Source organism: Diorhabda carinulata, chromosome X (genome assembly GCF_026250575.1).
Source record: "Diorhabda carinulata isolate Delta chromosome X, icDioCari1.1, whole genome shotgun sequence".
In the NCBI taxonomy this organism is placed as follows: domain Eukaryota; kingdom Metazoa; phylum Arthropoda; class Insecta; order Coleoptera; family Chrysomelidae; genus Diorhabda; species Diorhabda carinulata.
In genome coordinates, this window is record NC_079472.1 from 36565895 (window position 1) to 36589013 (window position 23119).

General features: G+C 32.3%; 1 protein-coding gene across 47 annotated transcripts in view; it reads left to right on the top strand.

The window, feature by feature from the left end:
- The window catches only part of LOC130901316 (microtubule-actin cross-linking factor 1), a 289073-nt gene that overhangs the window by 93334 nt on the left and 172620 nt on the right, over positions 1-23119 (top strand). For all 47 annotated transcript variants that reach the window (XR_009060264.1, XM_057812591.1, XM_057812578.1 and 44 more), the window contains exon 3: positions 16606-16667. Coding sequence is in view for 46 of the 47 variants with exons in the window: in XM_057812591.1 (XP_057668574.1) it covers positions 16606-16667 (62 nt within the window). In the remaining variant the exon portion in view is untranslated. The remainder of the gene's footprint in view (positions 1-16605; positions 16668-23119) is intronic.

Below are 23119 nucleotides of genomic sequence, written 5' to 3' on the forward strand. Positions count from 1 at the left end.
TCTTTTTTTTCTGCTTTTTTTATAATTTTTGTTCTTCAAGTTGTACAAAAATGGGCAATTTTGAAATTTAATTTGGTTATTACTGTTGCGTGTGCGGTATTATTTGACCGGGATAACTATTTTCTTTGGCTATGCGCTGGAACGCGACCGTCGAATATAAAATTGCCATCTTTCAGCGCAAACTCGGCGTGAACTGGAAAGCGAGCGCGAGCGCGAGCGTTTGGGTTTTCAAATCACACTTAGTTTGTTCAATTATCAAACGCGAACTAAGTACAGTGGGGCCGAATGGCCAAATATTGGAAAAATTCAGTATCTCGAGAACGGATTAACATAGAGACCTCGGGTTGATCTCATTCGACTCAAAGCATAAACATGCATCAAGCTATTCTATTTTTATTTGAATTGAAGGACTATTGACAAGGTAAAAATTTCTCAACAACTGGAGAATTTTTTAAATAATAAAACTGGGATTCATAGTAAAAAGAAAAGAAACTTTCCATCTACTTTTTCTTTAGTTCGGATGTCATGTTCGTAATAAAAAGATCCGAAGTCTCCAGTAGCTTCTGGAACACATATTCGTTGGTATATAAGATATTTTCCGCGAGATTCTGATCCTGAAAGTCTCGTAATTCGTACTTCTAATTTCTTTCCTCTTCTGACAATATTCTGACTGAGAGAATTGACTTCTGCATTTTGTAACTTAATGTTATGCACCGTGGATGGCATATAGTACCATGGATACTTCTCAATAGCCATCTCTGTCAATAACCAATAGCTGTTTCTTTTGAAACGAGTTGGAATTTTTCTCTCGAGTCGATCATTGCACTGCTATTTATGATTTCCAGTATCGTAGAAATGTTTCGTTTAAGCTAATTGGATAAACAAGGTAGTGCGACAAATAAAGGCGTTCTCTAATATTTTCCTTTCTTTGATGTTCTAATATTTACTTTAATATGTCTAGTTTGAAAAGTAACCTTCCACATCTCGGAGGAGGAGAAGGAAACCGTGTTGAGAAGTGTTGCGCAGTGTGTTTGATGTGTCGCTAAACCATTGTAGGACAGGGATAAAATTTCCCTCTTTTATAATTATAAATTACTAATTTTGAGTAATGTGTAATTTAGTCAAACTTCCATGATTCTGACAGCGGGTCTAAATCATTGATAATACACTTATAACAGGGGAAAAAATCATGCTGTTCCTAGCTCCTGCCGCTTATATAGAGAATCACGAAGTAGAAAATCGAAACCATTCGAAAATAAAATTTTTTTCGCTCTTTCACCACTGTGCGATGGAGTCAGTAAATGTTTATAAATTAATTCCTTTTATTGTCTCAACTCTTTTAAGGAGTTATTGAAATTTACTCGCCACAAAGCTGTGTGCCATCTTTCGAAAACAATTTGAAATCAAAAATTTAGTCTTGTTAGTTTTATACAGTGAGGTGTATGAATCAACGGATCGAGAAATAGGTCAATTTATATATGTCGTAGGTCAATAGACAATTTGGGATTTTAGCTAATATCCCAGGATAATGGGCAGTTGGCTGATGGCGCGCCTCGCGTTTGTCTATTCTCCCGGAGTATTAGCTATATGCCGGACAATAGATTGGGTTTACAGAATAAGATAAAAAAAATAGGATAAAAGAAGTCTTATTTATTTATTTTTTGCATGTCAATCAATCATTTATTGCAACACGTGGAGGCTTGGTGACATTGTGATTTACATTTTATTTTATTTTTAAAACAAAAACACCGGTTTGTTCCACATTTTTTATTTGCAGACTTGCTTAATGCTTAATGATATGAATTTTTCTTTATCTACATCCGAATTTTAGCCCCAGGAGAATAGACAAACGCGAGGCGCATCAGCCAACTGCCTATTATCCTGAGATATTAGCTAAAATCCCAAATTGTCTATTGACCTACGACATGTATATTGAAACTCCGTTTAAAACAACGGATGCATCTGAACCCCAATCGGAAACATGAAGGAATAAATATTTAGATTTCTCTAAAATGAAATGAAAGAAAATTCGTTTTGCATGTATATAATGAAAGTTTTTCTATCTGACCAAATATCAATGTGATTATTAACTAGTTGAACTAGAGCAAAACCACATATCAAAAATTCAATCTGATTAAACTTTTAAATTGATAAATTATTCCAAACATTATAATAATCGTGACTTCTTTCACAAACAGTCCAATTCTCAGTACAATAATATTAAACATAACATATCCTATTCATCAATTTCTATTTTTGGTAAGTGATATCTTCAATATGAAGAATTTGAAACAGATACTTGTTGAGTAAGCGATACGTCCACTGAATCACAAAGATATACAAGATGATTCATAGAGGTTAAAAAGATTATTAAACGTGCACCTAAAACTTGACTATCAAAACAAACAACTTCAACGGAACCCTCATACCTACAGCTGCTTAATGTTTTCTTGGGTATTACAAAACATTGATCTATTTCCAAAGAATTTTGAAGATTTATGTCAGTCAATGTTGCGGGTTGTAATAAAATGGTAATATGATGCTTTATTAAAATCACCACAGGTTTTATAGGTGCATTACTCGTAAAATATTGACAAGTAATGCTATTTCTTAATCTTATCGATTGAATGCTATCGACAATTCGATGGAATAATATTCAAGAGTCATGTCAAAAGTCACGTCAATATTGAAGCTTAATGTTTTGGCGCAAATAGGTGAGGAGAAGCTTATATAGTGATGACACTTGGAGTTATCCACAAACATAATAAAAATCTATAACCTACAAAATCAGAGAGGAACTATAAAGCCACGTACTAGTCAAAAATCACTGAAAATTACTGAAAAGTATGTAAAAATGAGATATTCATAGTGAAATTGTGGTGTTAAATACTCTTTTCATTACCACTATACCAATACCTATATATATAGTTCATGAGTTCATGTAATCTATCGAAGCAGAAGAGTCTTAAAATTATATCTGAACTCAAAATAATAGGATGAAATAAAAACGATCTCCTGCTATAAGTTTTCTTATAAACGATGGTATAAACGTGAATTTAGACTCAAAACTTTGGATGTTCGTCTTGGAAGCATCTTATAGCTTGACATGTCGTTATGGGTATACTGTCTTCAATTTTTGTTTCATCCAAAGTGTTAGAACGATGAAACTAATCGACACCATATCAAATTTCAAGTCGTTCCTGTCCATGGCGCAAACATTCAGTTAAAAATTTAATCAAATAGCCTATTCATTGTCCCAAACTCCTTCATTGGTTTATACTGGTTAATTCTCAAGTACTTTTTCTATTCCTCAAGACATTCTTCTGTCTGGCCTCTTAGGAATGTGAAAAAGCTACAAAATTATCGCTTTTTCAAATCCTTCGTTCAATCCACCCATGTCTTTATTCTTGACCAGTAAGAGTCATATTGAGATACGAGTATGGGATGATTTTATTGCCAGAAGATTTGCACATAGTTATACATTTTTTTTTCAACGTGAGATTAGGTTTCTCACGCCGTATGCAAAGAATGCTGCCGCCAGTAAGTTCAAGTAGATCCTTAAAACTTTTTGATGCTCTTCGTTGGGAGCGATTTTCATCCTAATCACGCTTTAATTTGTCGAAAGAGGTGAATACCAGATCATACATTCCTTTTGATCAAAGTAAGGCATTGAAAACGGGATTTTAAATATTTCATTCGTGTTTTGCATATGTTGCATTGAACGTAGGCTTAATGGTAGTCTGCTGTTGAGTTACAGTGGACGAATATTGAACCAATAAGAGGTTATTAACAGAGCTCTTATTATCAATATATACGTGCCTGTAACCAAAACAAAAACATCGTTCACCATGTCAGGTTAATTTTTAAAAATTAGTAGAAAATATCTTTAACTGCTATCACCTCTTGCCATGTCAACTTCTTTATTACTTAAATGACCTGAATGGTAAATGCGCCATATAAAAATTTGGGCAAACAAATTGGTATGTTTCTTAAGTAACTTAAAGATTCTGAACGTTTCAATCATTTAGTTGATCATTGACAACGGCACTGAAAAACTAGGAGGGATGTTACATCGACGACAACATAAATACCAAGTCACAAAAGTTTATCAGATGATGTATAAAAAATGGCAAAAAATTGATTATCCAAATTAAAGAAGAATATATGAGGGAAGACCAGGAGAAAGCAATACTGGGAAACGAATATCAAGTACTGAAACGTTTTGTGAAACAATGTGTGAAGAGACTTTCTTCTTGACAATGAGCTACACCACAAGTCGCTTTTGGCTTGAGAATTTTTGCTGCTAAAGTCTTCCAAACTATGCGACTTTTGGTTTTTTACGAACAAAAAAATTCGATTAAAGAGACTATTTCTGACATTGGCATGACAGAGTCATGTTACCCTCTAACACTGTTTTTAATATAATAGTTCGTATTAGCATAGGTTTAAATATGTGAATCACACCATATGTTTGTCAAAAACAAACCACTAAAACACAAGCATGTAAAGTTTGTGGTATTATATGGGTCACATTTTTCTTGGGAAATACGATGACTGTTGTGTCATAAACTTCTCGTTAGTTTAAAAATGAGTTTCAATTAAACTATTTGACCTTCGTTATATGTGAGCATATTACCGTTAAATATTCAATCTAAAAGTTCTATGGAAACTTTCTTTCATTGGGAAAATGTCAACTTATGTGACGGAAGTTTTTTATTCACTATTTTGTAGTATGTTTTGTGAAAAACCATCTCAATTATTTAATGTTTAAATTCATTTAGTAATCAAGAAAATCAGGGCATTCTCTTTATGTTGCTAAATATCGTGGATGCAGCTGATGAAACTTAGACCAATCTTTTGCCTCGTAGTGCAATAAAAAACAGGAACTAAAAACTTGTAATAATAAATGATATATAATAAAGATGAGAAATTTTGTGACTAAAATCGACCGATTTCGTTTTACGTTTCCATACTTTCCATAAGTGGTGTAATATTTGATGGAAAATCTGAAGTAGGAGCTTATATCTTATTAGAAAGTGTATTAGAGATACTTTATTGACTTTATTGCTACAATCGCTCCGTTGTCTCTAACGTTTGCCTGAAAAATTCAAAATAAGAGCTTGTAACTCATTTGAAAGTGAACTGGAGAAATTTGTTAAATTTATAAACAAAAATCACTTGATAGCCTTCTTTTAACGTTTCCATTCATTCTCAGTTTCTTTCCCTTTGCAGCCGCTCAATCCAATTTCCCCTTTTTAACACTGTCATCCTCCGTGCCAAACAATAATGAAAATAAAACAAAAAAAATGTTAAGAGCACTGAAATAAAAGGATATTTCATCAACAATATGAACTTGCCTTGCAATTTTCGATTTTTGAATTGAAGTTACCACTAAAATTTTCATTTCTCTCATATGAATTTTATTCTTATCTTCTTTTTTATGATCTCCCGAACGTCAGAGTATTGGGGTTTTAGTTTCCGCTCTCCTTTAATCCATTTTTCTACTCTTTTCGATCCTTTACTACTTCAATCATTTGTAGAATTGTTTTTGCTTGTCTTTCTTCTTCTTGTGCTACTTGTGCTAGCCAAGTTTTCATTAAGTATAAGAATTGTAACAAATTAATTTCCAAGGTTGCTTTGTTGGTAAATCATACTTTTAACATAACACTTTTAAATTGAATTCTATTCCCTTGAAATATCGTTTGTATTTTTTTAGTATCTCAAATTTATCTAGTTAACTTATCTTTTCAAAAATTGTGTCAGAATTCAGCTGAAGCTCTGCTGTAAAACTGAATGTATCTGATTAAGAGAAACATATCAAACAAAAGAAACTATACAAACAATTAAAACAGATATTAATGTAAACATAAAGTACATTAAGAGTTCATAACCCCAACCAGCATTTACGTAATCATAGTCATAACTTTTAGTTGGTTGTTAATTGAAATTACGTGGAACGTTTGTGCGACATTTGATTTTATATTCATAGCCATAAAAAGAGATAAATACTTCTTAAACTGAAAAATATAACGCTTTTACTGTTTGATTATTTCAATGAAATGTTTATAATTGTAGACAGTTTTCATAACGAATACAAGCTACTTATTATAAGTTTCTTTCTTATCTTTATCATGTAGACATAGCGACGACTTTACACATATCTTTTTATTTGGTATTTCTTCTTGGAATTCAGGCCAGTCACTATCAAAACATTTCATTTAATCGTGTCAATTACAAAATTTGACAAAAATGCGAAAGAATTTGTTTCAAAAATAGATTTTTTCGAATAAACGGTCTCATTTCTTCGTGTTTCTAGTTAGAGAGAAAAATAGTAATTATTTCTATGATTAGTTAGTTTCTTTCAATTATATCTTTTTAATAGAATAAAATGTTATTAACGTATTGATAATTCATTTATTTTATGGTATTTAATCTATTGAACAACAGAGCACACCGGCAGTAGTTTTAGGCGGGCCATAAAAACTTTGTTAAAAAGCGGGAGTCAGATTATTTTTGCGATTGAGGTTAGGGTACAGGAAAGAACTCAAATGTGCCTGAAATTCCAAAAATTATTTTTCATTTAAATTTCAAAGCCTTTGAAACATCAAAAAGTATAAAATATTTTTAGAATGACCTAACCTAAAGTTACACATAGCCTGACTCCAACGCGACTCATCGTATGAGCAATCGGCGCAATAGTTAACACATTATATATTAACATACATTTTTTCTAAATCTACATGAGAATTGATTTCATTATTAATATTCTAGAAGTGGATCTAAATCTTTACTGAATATGTAATTTAGTGTAAGAAATTACCAAGTAACCGTTTTTACTTATTTTATAATATATAAATAATTCAAATTTTCGTATTACTGCCAAAAAACGGGACTTTTCGTAAACCGACTGGAGAACCCCAAAAACCTAAAATAACGGAACTGCCGCATTCAAAACGGGACGTATGGCCAGCCTAAGTAGTTTGCGCATAATACTAGAAGGGCCAATTATTTCTGGTAAATTAACAATTCTGGCTTCGTGTTAGAACAAACTTCTTTTCTTAGTTAGTAAGCTCAAACTAATATCGTTTTAAGAAGAAGAAGAAAAAAGTTTTGTTTTAGTAACGCTCCTACCACCGATTTTACTATCCTGCCTTTTAATACTATCTCCATAGTATTCGATTCGAACTGGTAGATAATTACCAGGCAACTGTGTATTTTGAATGAGAATAAATTCCCAAATTAAGCACAAATATTAATTTAAAATTTGTACAATGATATGGTAAGCATTCCTCCTTCAAATCAAAAAATCTTATTCATACGTGTTTTTCTAATATTTCCTATAATTCGCACGTATTGAATTATTTCCGAACTGTTGAAGTTAAATAGTTTTTGTCTTAAGACTGATCACTCATGTAACCGGCAGACAATATTAAATGCGAGTTCAAAAATTTGAAATTTTCAGAAAATTTATTTCATTCTTATCTGACATCACTAATAACTTAATTTTTAATGCCTTGCCATTGGAAAAGACTCTAAATTCATTGTTATACTGGGCGAATTTACCTGTCCGATATGGGAATAGTTATTATTAAATGCCGACATCACCTCTTCGTTGTTTGTAAATCTTTGCCATTTTTTCCAGTCTGAGAACAGAAAATAATCTGAGTGGCTAGAACTGGCAAAAGGGGTGCATTAGGTAGAAATTTAAACTAATTCATCAATTTTGGCTATAGCTATAAAGGATATGTTAGCTGGCGACCGATTTTGCTGATTTCTTTGCTTAAACGACGCAATTAGCATAATACTCGCCGTTGATGGTTTTTTCTGTTTCAAGTCAATGAAAATTATCCTACACGCAACCCAAAAAACCGACGACTGGACTGGTCCTGCAGATGGGACGGTCTTTGCGTTCTTTGAAGCCGGTTCTTCTTTTCAGTACATTGTTTTGATTGCTCTTTTGTTTCGGGTGTGAAGGATAGGACCCACGTTTCATCCTGGTTATAAAACGGTGCAAAAATTTGGCCAAACTCTGGATGGAAACATCTTCACGGCGCTGTTTTTGTTTCCATTGTGAGCAAACGCGGCACTCATATTGCGCACAGCTTTCTCATGTCCAAATTTTCAGTTAATATGCGATGTACCGCACTTTTTGAAATGCCTATAATTTTACACTTTCGCGGTGCTCTACTTTTTTAGCTCTAGAAAATCGAAAAATCCTCCGATTTCGATGATTTTTTTTTAAATCTTCGTTTTTACGGCGGATTTACGAAAAAAATTATGGGGATAAAAAAAATTGAAACATATATTGGTTTTACGGCTTTAAATGTTCATGAAAGTGCACTCATTCACATACGTGTTGATAACTTTTTTCCAAGTAGTCAAATGAAGTTGTTATATATTTTTCCATAATCTACATAAAAAACGAACAAATTGAAAAATAAATTTATACAAAAATGTTGATTTATCATGTTTTTACAATTAAAAATAATAACAAATTCTCTTAAAATTGACCTTTTCTCACATATAATCATTTGTACTTTTTTATTAAGTAATCATTAAAGTTATATGAACAAAAACATTCTTAAAATCACTTATTGTAATCAAGTGTAGGATATTAAAAGTTTACTTGGAAAAAAATTTTCACCATTTATAACAATGGAATTTTACTAATGTTGACTGTTAGAGATAAAAAATGAATAAACAAACGTTTTGCGATTTCTTTTTTCCAAAATGTACGTTTTGTAGATACGTTTCGTTATGAACGAAGTCATAAAACTATCTCCAGGTGAGATATTTCCCATATTTTTTTTCATAAATCCGCCATAAAAACAAAGAATATTAATCGAAATCAGATTTTTCGATTTTCCATAGCCAAAAAACGAGGGGATCGCGAAAGTATAAAATTACCGAAAAGCCTACTATGTCTGCCAGCTCGCGATAATAAATAATTGTATCGCATAACGATGACCATTTTTTTCCATGTTAACAAATTAACTGAAAACGTTCACTATTGAAGGCTTGCAAACAAATACTAAATATCGTGGCGTCTTCAAACTTGAAACATGCTGTATATATTGTGTACTTTCTAATACATTGATATTTTTCAAGCAACTACCGCCATCTCTAGGTCAGGCCATTTACTTCTGGGACCTTAAAATTAACTAGTATCATATAAACGGCACTAGTATATTCTAAATTATGACAATGGTACAATTCACTAGCTTGTATCTTGGGTATATGTTATAAGTCAATTTCATTTATTCTTATAAGTCAGTTATCAATTTTTCATCATCGGATTGGCCTAATCATTAAATAAGGACAAGCAAAATACTAAACATTAGCCATTAAATTTTACAGTTACGGTCATTCTACTAAGTGGGTTACTAATGGAAATGTTTAATAAAAAACTCACTGGCATGATGATGCTTAATGTTTATTACAGAAAAAGAAAAATTCACATACGTTAGAATTTTTCTTTTTCGTTAATAATCAATTATAACATTACTCATTCCATTTGCGATTTGGTATTTCTATTGAAATACCAACCAATGAATTTCAATCAAAGAGTTTATTAATAATAGACATTGTTTCATATGATGTTAGCAAAACTGCACTAATTACGAGATTACATGCTTGCATATCGTGAATAAATTCCATTAAATAATCTATTAGTACATTTTATCTATATTGATAGCAAAATATGGGATAATAGCTCTATTTTTACTTGAGAACCATAAAAATAGAAAATACAGTAAAATTGAAATATAACAAATGATTCTGCGGCGTTCAGTTATTAAAATAATCAAGTTGTATTCCAATATGTTATAATAGAATTTTTACATTAGAATTCTATGTATTAAAGCTTTCCAAAAATGAGTTCCCATTTTGAGAATAATTGTTTTGGTCATAAAAAGATGGAATAATAAGATAACTGGCTCGAATTTCACTTTAAATGTTTTTTGTCATCGACAGTCTTTGTTAGAGAGAAAATATAGAGTTCAAATTATCCACATTGGCATTTTATTCGATGCATTACAGCCAATAATTGAAGTAACTGAAGATTAGTGTTCAACACATCAATGTAATAAAATTCTGATAAATCTGATGTATGCTTTCAATCTCCACCGTACTTGAAGTAGGTAAACGATATTCGTGTAGTTGTCTTTTAATGTATTTCAAACTATTTCTATAGGATCAAACACACAGACGGGAGCAGTTTTGATAAGGTATCTCCATGAGTCTTGAAAACGCAAACTAAAGTAAGATCCGGAAAACAAATTGAAATAACTATGATATGCTTTAGTTTAGATAAAATATTTCTCGCCGCCACCATAAACTTTTGACCTCCCACTGACGGATTCTTTGAAATAATCTGCCAGATTTTTATCTGAACTCTTAGATTTCTTACTGAGCTTATTGAGAATGAGATACAAAATAAACACTATTGGAATTTAACTGAAGAACAGGAAATAGACGTGACGATTACAAAAATGGAGATGAGTAGATCATATACTATTGTACTAAACCCACAAAACAAGATAGCGACCTTATCGTTTTACCACAGCATCTGAAACACCGACAGGGGCTATTTCTCCACTGGGAACTATATGACTATAATGATGAAGGATACAAAGTAACAGTTATTTGAAAAATAACTAAATAGGGATCAAACGTATCAAATCTGAATAGGAAGTTACTACAAAGTATCCAGAAAATGAATGTTATAACTGTAGATTTTTATGAGATAACAGCATAAAAAACTGACAACATGAATATACTTATTGAAGTAGAGAATGTACTTGAAGAACAAAATGTCGTTATCTAATGACCATATATTTATTTTGGTATAGCCCAATAAGAAAAAAGTTATCGTGGACGAGGGGTAAATCTAATGAGACAATGAGAATGATAAGACCGACAACTATGGAAACAAGGTCATTAAATAGAAACTATATAATCAAGTAGCAGTCATTTGTCTCGATTAATATAAAAGCAGCACTGTTCGTTTCAGGGAGAACGGATCTTGCGAGTGATGCGCATGGGGACATAGAATCTCATCGTGCACCTCGGTGACGCACACAAGGAATAGGACAGTATACTACCATTAACTTAGCTTAATCCAATTTTATTACGTCAGAAATTACAGCAAGTGTGTAGCTATCGTACGAAAGTTTTCATCTTCGTGACTTTGACAAGTGCGGTCTTATTAAGTCCAGTTACTATTTCTTTGAAGATGTAGTAACTGAATTCTTCTTCTTCTTATTCATTTTTAAGATTTCATGATCTGTTAGTTTTGCAGGCTGCCAGCTGTCCATCCATCTCTTAGATGGTCATCCGGGTTCTCTTTTCCCTATTGGTTTCCCTTCAAGTACGATGCGGGGCAGTCTACTCTCTTCCTTTCTTCTCACGTGGGCGTCTCTCCCATCTTACGATGTCTTGCACCCCACATTGTTCCCTGTTGTCAGTGTTCCTTTTTCGATCTACTCTTGTTTTTCCCACTATAGTCCTGAGCGTTTTCATTTCGGCTACCCGAAGCATGCTTTTCCTTTTGTTGGTTTCCTCTCTTGTTTCTATTCCGTATGTTATGATTGTCCTGATACAAGTCTTATAGATCCTAACCTTGCCATCCTTTCGCATGTATTCGTTCGCCCATATTGTCTGCCTTAATCAGTCTGATATGGCAATCGCTTTGTTGATCTGGCTTCTCAGGTATTTAAGTTGTGAGACTTGCTTGATGATTTTGTCCTGAATCACCAGCTTACATCGTACGGGCTCTTTGGCAAAGGCTATGCTTTTCGTTTTTTCTGTGGATATAGTCATGTTCATCGCTTGGCTGACCTGGCAGAATTTGTGTAGTTGTCTCTGTAGGTCGTCCTGCGTTTCCGCGAAAATAGCTGCATCGTCGGCGTAGCATACCATACTGATTCTTTTATTCTGTTCCATTCGGTATCCTATATTTAGTGATGATACTTCGTCTATAATTCTGTCCATTAGGAGATTGAACAGAAATGGGCTGAGGCTGTCGCCCTGCCTGATGCCTCTTCCGTATCAGTGTCTCCTGTCTTTACTTTGGTCGTGTTGTTCGTATTGAGACTGCGGACAGCTCTAACGATGGTGTCTGGCGTTTCTTTCGATATCAGTATATTTATGATGTCGGAGAGGCGGACTCTATCAAATGCCTTAGTCAAATCACGCTGATGTATTAAATTCGATCAATTCTTCTTTTAGTTGTTAAATAATGAATATGGCGTCGATCATGGATCTGTTTCGTCTGAAACCTTGTTGTTCTTCCCTGTTCGTTGTATTTGTTCCAAGTCTTTCCTTTGAAATGCTACTGATGAGTTTCGTGCTCGTGTTCAACAGCGTTATGTCCCTGTAGTTGTCTGGGTGCGACTTATGTCCTTTCCAAAATATAGGAATTGTTATACTTTTGTGCCATTCCTTAGGTATTTCCGATGTCTCTAAAATTTTGTTATAGAGAATTTTTAAATGTTTACCTAGCTCGAGACCGGCATATTTTAGAAGTTCGTTTGGGATGAGGTCTGTTCCGAGGGCTTTTCTGTTTTTCAGTTTTTTTCTTTTTACCATTACCTCTTCTTCGTTCAGTGATATTTGATGATTTGTCGCGTAGTTTTCTATGCTGATTGCTCCTTTCGCGTGCACAAATTCGTTTGTTGACTTTTTTCTATTCTTGAGCATCTTCCACACTTTCTTCTGTGCTCCATATAGATGAAGAACCATGTCGCTTGTAAATTTTACCCAATAATATCGTTTCGATTCTGGCATTGATTCTTTGTATTTCTTCTGTATATTTGGATTGATTCTCTGGTGTTGGTGAGCTACTGTTCCTCCCTCTTCAATTTTCTTAGTCGATATATCCTACTTTAATTTTTTGGGTCCTTTTCTTATGTTAACCTTAAAATGTTTTTCAAGTATAAGAAGCCACTCACAATTTATTCATCTTATAAAGTAATGTATACATGAAAGAAACTACATTATTTATTTTTATGCTTTACTATGAAGTGAGGTAATGTGTAATTTCTAACGTCTGACAGATTTAATTAAGAAGACCGTCCTATTCTTTGTGGAAGAGTCCTTGGGTGTAGCATGGGGGCGTTGAAATGGCACGGTGTTTCTGTACAGAACGTTATATTATAATAACAAATTCGTTTGTTTTAGTTCATTAATTACTTCAGATTGATAATAAATAATTCATATTGAATGCTCTTATCTACTATTTGCAGAAATTTCTCCTCAACTGTTCCTCGCTAATAAGAATTGGATGGATACAAAAAATATATTTCCTTAATAGTTGTAACGGTGTATGTGGTTTATCTAATAAAATATCAAAAGTCGCCTGAAGACAGATCCACATTTCAAAAAAAAATTTGATTCCAGGATCTATTCTTCTACTTTGTATTACCATGTCAATATCATAAAATATCTGATTCTATAGCATTTTAAAATTTGAAATCACGACTAAATAATAAAATGGGCTACAGGCAATTCGTGTCTAAGCTACGTCCACCTTAAGAGATAAGTCAACAAACACGTTATTTTGTTTGACTAATTCGTTCACACTTTCATAAATAGCAAATACTGGACGTCTTGTGAGATTTTAAGTTTTGTTATTGTATCGGTTATAGATGTTTATGTTGTATACTAACCTTTTTATTTAGATAAATCGAATTTATTGTATATGTATAAGCTTGTCTACCCGTAAGGTGTAAGACCTTCTTCAATTGTTAATTTGTTTCGGGTCGCCGCATTTGTCTTCGTCAACCATTTGTCTACGACATTCTTTTCTTTCGAGTGATGAATTTTGTTGAAACCGATGTTTCATTTCCGTATGTAACTGTTTATTGTATTAATCGATATATTCTAATTTTGGTTGCTCTAGATAACTCCTGCGATCTTATCAACTTAATGTTGTTTGAAATAACATGTTCGCATTTTACCTATTTCAATTTTTACGTGTTTAAATTGATTTTTCATCAAATAGATCTAAAATCAAGACGATTTATCACGAAAAAAATTAAATTTATCAAATTTACTAGAGAAGAAAGAACATAAGTAAAATTCACCTTTAACATGCGATACACACAATAAAATCACGAAAAATATAAACAAGTCTAAGAAGTGGAAAGTGGAGGAAAGTTAAATTTTATTTTGAAAAATATTGCACAATAAACATTAATAGCATACAATGAAGAATTTTCATTTCATTGTCGAAAATATTGTCAGTTTTCCGGTCAATTATACAATTCTTAGGTCGTTATTAAATTTAGCTTCTAGTAAACATCAATAAAATCATTTCGGATTTTTTCCAAAAGTTAAATAATAACCTTTAAATGCAAAGTTAACAAATATACAGTTAACATATACAGTATCATCGATAAATATTATAACAATGTAAAAGGCGAGTTTAATTTATTTGACTGACTCTTAATATTATCAGGGGATTAAAAAAATTATTTTGTTCTGTTTATAAAATAACCTGGCGATACACGCACACCTTAGTTGCGTCATAAAGAGAGATTGACTAGATTTATATTTATGACTTAGTGATAATATTTTCGTAACGTGGTCAAAGAACTGAACATCTTACCACGAGGATGCCTTAAAGATGATACATTCAAGAATGTAGATTTTCAAGTTCGTTGCATTTTTCGATTAGTATTTTAACGTTTCGTAACTTTCGTAACAAGCTTTTCATAATCTCTGATTATTATACAGTTTATAACTGTCGAAACGGGAGTTGAAATAGTAAATACATTTTTTAACGATTATAAAACGTATTTTGTATAATAATTTATAATTATAGAACTGTATTTATATGTCACGTTTAACAGTCATTTCTAAAGCCGGGTCCACATCTCACATAAATTCTTGTGCTGGTAGCATTCGACAAAATTTTTTGCGACACACATGATTTATGTCAAATGTAGACGTAGACGTAGTCCAAGTTTCGTCTTTCTTGTTGTACTTCTATTTGTGTTTCCAGTACTATCTAATGGCAGAATTTTATTTTAAAAAAAGTGCCGTTTTCAACATTATGAATCACCTCATTACCAAACAGAAGGCTAAACAAAGGAGACGTTGTTCGATGCAGAACCTATATGTAAATAGTATTGATTTTGCTGTTTATGATTACAAAATAATATTTTCCTTACACAATTCCATCTTTAAATAAGGCTGCCGTTAACCTGAAAATTTTGTTATTATTTCTGACGTATGTGCTGCTTTTTGTTTTTGTAGTATTTTTGTGTTTTTGTTTATAATTCGGTATTTATGGTGAATATTATGGAAATGTATGTGATTGGCTCTTTTCTATTGCTACGAAAATTGCTATGTACGCCCGTCGGGAAAAGATAAAATTCGTTTCTGTTGAAAGTCATTAACGGTAGACGGCGACTTCAAACGGCAACTATGAATGGTCATATGCATTTCAATGTTTTTAATTTTGTAATAGAAAACGGCAAACGGCCAATGAAAAGTTGTTGTTTCATTATTCTTTTTCAGGCACACATTTTTGCCAATATTTTCCATTAGTTATTTTCCCAAGAACTGAGGAGTGTCTGTAATATTCCCAGTTCATTGAATAGATAACGGGAGTGTAGCAGCTACGACACGCCGCTTTTCCGACGTGATATTCCCTTAGAATTAGAGATAAGGTCAGAATCCGATGAAAATAAAAAGTGTGAATTTTGAATTCCATCGTGAACGCAATACTCAAGTTAATCTTCACATCCAGACAAATATGTGAGAAAGCAATCGAACAAGATTTCATTCATGTAATCGGTTGATTCTGGAAAACTAAATTTACCCCAAAGGTTTCACTGGAGCTGTAATACCTATTACATAATCTATTCCAATATTCGTTCAAAGAAGAATTCCTTACAACATCGCGAATCTTTTCACTCTATTTCTCATTTTAGTGTAAATCAAAAACGAAACCTAGATTTAGATGATGAAGTGGTTCTATTTGTTAAGCATCAGGCAAGTGTATAAAATAACTACAACTAAATAAATGGGAAAAAATTGGATTAGATCTCCTCTTTTTACGAAATTTGAAGAGCCATTTAACAGAAACTATTAGGCCTAACATAATAATTTTATTCGTAAATTGTAGAATATAACAAATTACTTCTCCAAACTTAAAAAAGACGCAGAATTACAACATTTTTCATCGTGGCTGAAAGTGTGCGGAGGCTGAAAATCTAGCATCTCAGAGTATCACAAACATTATAAAAAAAGAAATCTATTACCCCATTTCATATCAGTTGTTTTACATACTACCAAAGGTAATAATCATAAATGCTAAAAAAAAATATCGCGGTTTGATAGATAGTTTGAAAATTAACTCTTCTCGATTTAAAAAACAGCCACTATATACAACTTTCCAAAAATAATTTGGTAATGTTGAAATATTCATGATTATTTTACTAAATATAAATGTGAAAAATAGATCGCATTTTCATAACTTTTATATCGATTTGAAACACAGCCACTTTCAACCCTTCAGGCCTTTGGTATTTTTTCGTTGTATATTCTATCATTATTTTTTAATAATTAATTAATTTCGTACTTTCAATTTATTTTCAGACGAAAGAGACGCCGTTCAAAAGAAAACTTTCACAAAATGGGTCAACAAACATCTAAAGAAGGTAAGTCACTCATTGTCGTAATTATCAATAACATTTTTAAAAAGCAAGTCATTCACATGCCATATATGTGCATGTATTATGTTTAAAATTTTGATGATCTCAGGACCGGACTGAATCATCAAATGATAAACCAATTTTAAGTGTTATTTCCACGTCATCTTTGAATGTGTCTATTGCAATTTAATTTCCATTTTTTTTTTCTAGAAATTAAAATATTCCCAAAACTAATTGGTATTTGTTTTTATGGTAAATGGGGTTGTTATAATGACGAAAAACCCAACATTTCTATAAGTTTTTATAATAATGCAACCGATTTTTGTGATTTAAACAAATGAAAACGAAAAAATTGGATTTTTTTTTTAATTTCTCAGGCTATTTGAAAAATAAAAAATAATATACGATATTTAAGTACTTGTAGTAAGTACTTATAGTGTAAGTACCACTTTCACTTGTACCAATTTTCTGTAGGAAGTCTCATTTTGCGTTAATTAACGATTGAACTTTATATCTCCAGATATTATCCACTTCCAACCCCTTACTTCATTATTTCAAATCTATTGAACTTTTCCTCTATCCATGGTCAATCGATGAACATTCTACAAGAAACTTTCATTTTCGATAACCATAGAAATAATTTTCATCTTATTTCTAATACTACAACCAGTATTATTGATGATTTACGTATTACTAAAAATATTATTGCACAAGTATCGCAAATAAAGGTTATTACAGTAATCTCCATTCAACAATAAAGGTATTTTATTGTTACTTAGCCACGTTGACATTGATTGTGAATCATGAATTTATACTACGCTTTCGTAAACCATGCTCCGTATCGACTACGAAAGTTTTTCATGCTAAATTGTACATGACATCATACGATTACTCCATGCAAACCTACAGACATGATTGGTAAAATAAGAATCATCTTGTTACTCATTGTTAATAAGTAAATTCGACCGTCAAATAGTCATTTTTCAATACTAATTGACTAAGCTAACAACAAACACATGGTACGTTCTATTTTAAAAAATTATGATTGTTTTCTGTTCTACGAACTCTAGCCGACTCCCAATATTTTCTTTATTGAGTTACTCCAGCTGGACGTAAACAAGCTCCAATAGCGTTATGTAGGAAGAAGCAAAAAGTTGATATAAAAATAGCTTCAGCAATCCAAAAATATACTGCCTTAAGTGATTTATTGGTGGGTAATTAACTTAAACCGTGTAAATTAGTCTCTTGTGTGTGTCTGTTGGTTAATCGTGTTTACGAATTTGATATATTATTCTATCTCTGTACGGTATGCTGTCGTTTGAAATGTTTGAAAGAGAGGAATTTGTGAATAATTTACTATTTACATCGGAAAATATTTGTCTGCGAAATAGTTATTCAAGTTATTTAAGTATTTAGGACGTGGAATAACAGTCGCTCAAACGATCTATTGTGTCCCCCTATCTTGCTGTTATACTGGGGAATCCAATGTTTACAGCTGATCTGTTAATCCCACTCCTTTTACAAAGTCTAGAATGTCCTCCTCCTCTTTCCATTATTTTCCAAAGGATGAAGTGACACCATTTATATTTGATTCAGCAGTTGTTTCCATGTTTGCCTATCCTGTGCAATAATATTCGGCATGATGTAGTTTTATATTTATTAAGGGTTTTGTTTTGTCTACCCATCTAGTTGGAGATCTGCCTCTTGTGCGTTTGCCTTCTACTTTCCTTTCTATGATTAATCGTTCCATTGTTCCTGATCTTCTATCAATAGCATTCATAACTAAAAAAATTTTCAAACATATAACAATATCCCAACACTGTGTATATTAAAATTAAAAGCGACTTTAACCATTAATTTTAGATATTTACCGTGAAATGAAATGTATTTATATTTTATGTCGTTGACTTTTCCATCGACAGGACGTAGAAACCAAATAACTTACCGTTGGGTATGAAAATATTTCGTTGAAAATAAACTTTGTTCCGGATATCCCAATTTTTTTGCCAATTTCTATGTAACACACCGGAGATAGGTGATACGATTGTATGACTTCTATTGAATAACGGAATCGCAGTTAAAATTAAAATAATGATATTAAATTTCAAACTGATTTATAATTTAGACGATTCTTTTTTATGATTTATGATCTATTTTGATGCAAAAAGCTTGCATTTACATTACCTATGAAGATTTTGTCTAATTTTTTTGTGTTAGAGTGTCTTTAAAAAAAATCATAGAAAAAATGTATGCAACTCAGTTTCACCTCGCAATAATCACTTACTTTTGCTTTGTTCACAAATAACTAATAAAAAATGAAAGACAATCATTTTTTTCTAATGAGTGGTGAAACATTAAGAACGAAAAATGTATTTCCACATCGCCCTTTTATACTCTTCGAAGTGTAAAATATCTTTTGAACTGTTGCTTTTACTAATTTATTATTTAGATTATTCGGACAAATTCCTCCGAAGAGACAACACCACTTTTGTTTGATAACATACATAAAAGATGAAAGAAAATAGTTTGAAGAGTAATTTCACTACTATCGTAACTTAGATGGTTCACAGAATACAAAGAGCTCCTCTTACGATATTCAGTTAGCTGCAACAACAGTTTCTTTCGTATTTGTTTAATGTTAACAACTCGAAATAAATGAACTCGAAACATTCTTTCTCGTCGACTTGTAATATTCGTCGTATTGAATTTCAATACTGTAAATTCTGCAGGCACTTTCAAGTTATTCACACATTCTCGAATCAGATTTTTTAACATCCTCTCATAATTAATTCATTCTTTTAAGACTCGGCTGGTTATTGTTATAGCGAAGTCTGATCAGTATCAGTAGGCCATGGTAATAACCTCTAATGAACAGATTACTTATATACTTGAATTACTATAAGTACTAGTGAAGTTTTTTTACATATACATACCCGTTCGGGTAATTGACTCACAAATATTCGATGTAAGTGGAGAATGAAGTATGATTAGCATATTAATATTAAACAGAAAGTCGTTTAATTTTAACATTTATTTTGCCTCGCTGTTTGTTTGTTTGTAAGTGAATTCACAATCTCAAGATAAACTTTCGAGATAATTACACAATTCCAAATCCTTTGGAACACCTCTGGATGTATTTATTGTTCCTAATATTCTACTCTGAATGAAAAAGCTCACTTCAACTACCATAATTAATTATAATTTGTACTAGAATTTCCACGATGGTCCTAGAAGTACCTGACCTGACCTAGAGATGGCGGTAGTTGTTTGAAGAATATAAGTGTATTAGAAAGTACAGCATATGTTTCAAGTTTGAAGACGCCACATTGTTTAATATTTGTTTGGCAGCCATCAAGGACTTAGCCCAATCAATATACTGAAAGTGTACGAGCTAGCAGACATAGTAAGCGTTTCAAAAAGAGCGGTACATCGCATCTTAACTGAAAATTTGGAAATGAGAAAGCTGTGCGCAAGATGGGTTCCGCGTTTGCTCACAATGGGTCCTTCCCTTTACATCCGAAACAAAAGTGCAATCAAAATAATGTGCTCCGAAGGAAAACCGGCTTCAAAGAAGGCAAAGATGTCCTGGCGTCGGTTTTTTGGGTTATGTGTGGGATTTTCATTGACTATCTTGAAAAATGAAAAACCATCAGCGGCGTAGTTTATGCGAACTAATTGCATCGTTTGAGCGAAGAAATCAAGCAAAATCGGCCGGATTCGGCTTAGAGAAAGTGTTTTTTTATCAAAAGAATGCACCAACTCACACATCTATTATTGCAACGGCCAAAATTGATGAATTGCAAGATGGGTACTGCGTTTGCTAAAAATTGAACAAAAACAGCGAGTCTTTGGCAATGTTCTACGGTAATAAAGCAAAATTTTTGCACCGTTTTATTTACGAAATAATGGATCGTTTTTTTAAATAAAACGAATTAAAAAATTATATTATAACTCTCTCGACAGGAGGCTTTAAATCTGGGAGTGCGCATGCATATTGATTATGTTATTTAACTATTATACCATTGCTACCTCAATTTCGAGAAATTTATTGGTGTCTCCAGCTTTTTCTAAATTTTTCATGGTTCCCTTACATTATTCCGCAATAGCTCGTTCGAAAGAAATTTGGAGAAAATTCAATTTCCAACTGTTACGAAATTGCCGAGACATCGATTTGTTAGAGTTAAATTTCTCCAAAATATCTCATTCGAAAAAATGGCGTCCCCGCTGAAAAAGCATACTTTTTCAATTTTCTCCAAAAGTTTCATTTTCCGCAATATATCTTTTTGAAACAAAGTGGAACAAATCTTCAACAACCTGGAATAACTCTCTGTAACTTCAGTCAGGTGCCAATTTCTATGGTGTTATTGAGGAGCCGTCTCTGCTGAATAAAGCAATGGTCAGAATGAAATACTAAAATAATTGAAACTCTGTTGATTTGTATATAAGCTATTCTTATTGCTAGTCTTATAAGGATTTAATTCTTAGACTTTCTCAGTAGATCGTTAAATAAATCCTTTGTTTAAATTCTCACGTATTTACTTGTGTTAAACCGATGGTGATGACGATAATTCAATTTTATGTTAATTATTGTCCACATTTATCATCAATTGATCACACGTAAAAGAAACGTGCTTGAATTTGAATATGTTACGATAGGTTCATGAAGTTACTGTTAATACACATACCTTTTATAACATACTAAATATTTTATATGAGCTGGAACCAGTGGTGTAGCCAGGAATATTGTGTTGGGAAGTGCAGCACTGCAGGATTCTATATTACCTACTTAAATTGGAGGATACGGGGGCCTTCGTTCAGAAATTTCCAAAAATTTTAGTCACCTTGAAAAAAATTCTGCTATCGGAGAACGGGATAATCAAAGACACGAAGGAAAACTGAAGGTTCCTTGTTATGAAAAAACCAACGAACACCTAATAACCTAATAGTTAACTTAGAAATTAACACGTTTTTTTTAAATTCTATTAAATACTTTGATAGAACATAAGAGTTTCAACTATACTTCGTAGCTTTTGTACTTAAACCTACTACTTCCTTAATGATAATACCATTGGAAAGGATACCTATAGAAAGCTCTAATAAAAATATTCGTGAGTCTTATTAGGAATACGTTTGACAAGTTTTTACGAGACTGGCTGCCTGCCAATAGTCTTTGTCACATCATGTGGGCTGAATAAATAAAGAAATTAATCTTAGGAATACGAGTATGTAAACTTTTTACATTGTAGCAGCTGCAAAATAGAGACTGTAAAGTACCCAATTTATGAAGGTGCTCCGGAAAACAATCATTGTTTAATTTTTAGAAGCGTTGTTGATGCTGTGTATTTTTTACTATAATCAAAATTTATTAATACTTTAGACCTAAAATCAAGAACACTCAGAAGCATTAATATATCAAAAGGTCTAAGAAAGAAGAAATTAAAGAAATCAAAATTTATTATATACGGAATGCTATTTTGTAGATTTGCATGGAGCTAAAAATAGAGACTTTCTGATATTTTGGTGAGGTTATTGAAAGCTAACAGTTTTCTCATGCTTCTCTTGCATCATGATTTACCTTCTTGTTACCCATAATGTCTAAATAACGTCAAAATTGTAAACCAAAGTTACACAATAAATTAAAAGAAAAAAGATGTCCACCGAAATTGTGAAAATCGAAAAATTGGAGTATCGACCCATGATCAAGTACCTGAATTTAAAAGGGTTAAGAGGTAAGCAGATTTATGAAGATATGCTTAATACCCTTGGTGATCAATGTCCTTCGCACTGAATATTTCATACGAACGCGTTCATCATATAGTTACGTCAATTTGGACATGAGAAAATTGCTACAAAATGGATCCCCAAATGTTTGAATGTTGACCAAAAGCGTGCAAGGGTAGAAGCATCGCGTTCGATCTGTGCTCGATTTGAAAACGATGTAGACTTCTTAAACCGAATTGTTACTATGGATGAGACTTGGGTACATTTCTACGATCCAGAAACAAAGCAACAATCGATGGAATGGCAACACTCTGGTTCTCCAAGACCTAAGAAGTTTCATGTCCAAAAATCTGCTGGAAAAGTTCCTGCTTCAGTGTTTTGGAATTGCCATGATTGATTTTTCGGATAAGGATAAAACAATAACTGGAGATTACTATTCAACATTAGTAAACACTCTACGGGAAAAAATTAAAGGGAAAAGACGCGGAAAGCTATCCAAATGTGTTCTGTTTTTCCGTAATTAATTAATTATCCAAATTAGAATTAAATCGAAATCTGTCACAAATTTATTGCAATATAATAAATTTTCAAATACATATTCGGGAAGAGGTAATCCTCCTGGCTACGCTACTGGTTGTAATGTAATTTTTTGTATTCCTAAATTAGAATTGAATTTATAAATTGCCGTTTAAGTTGCAATCAAAATAAATGTTTGTGATATAAATCTTGGTACAATA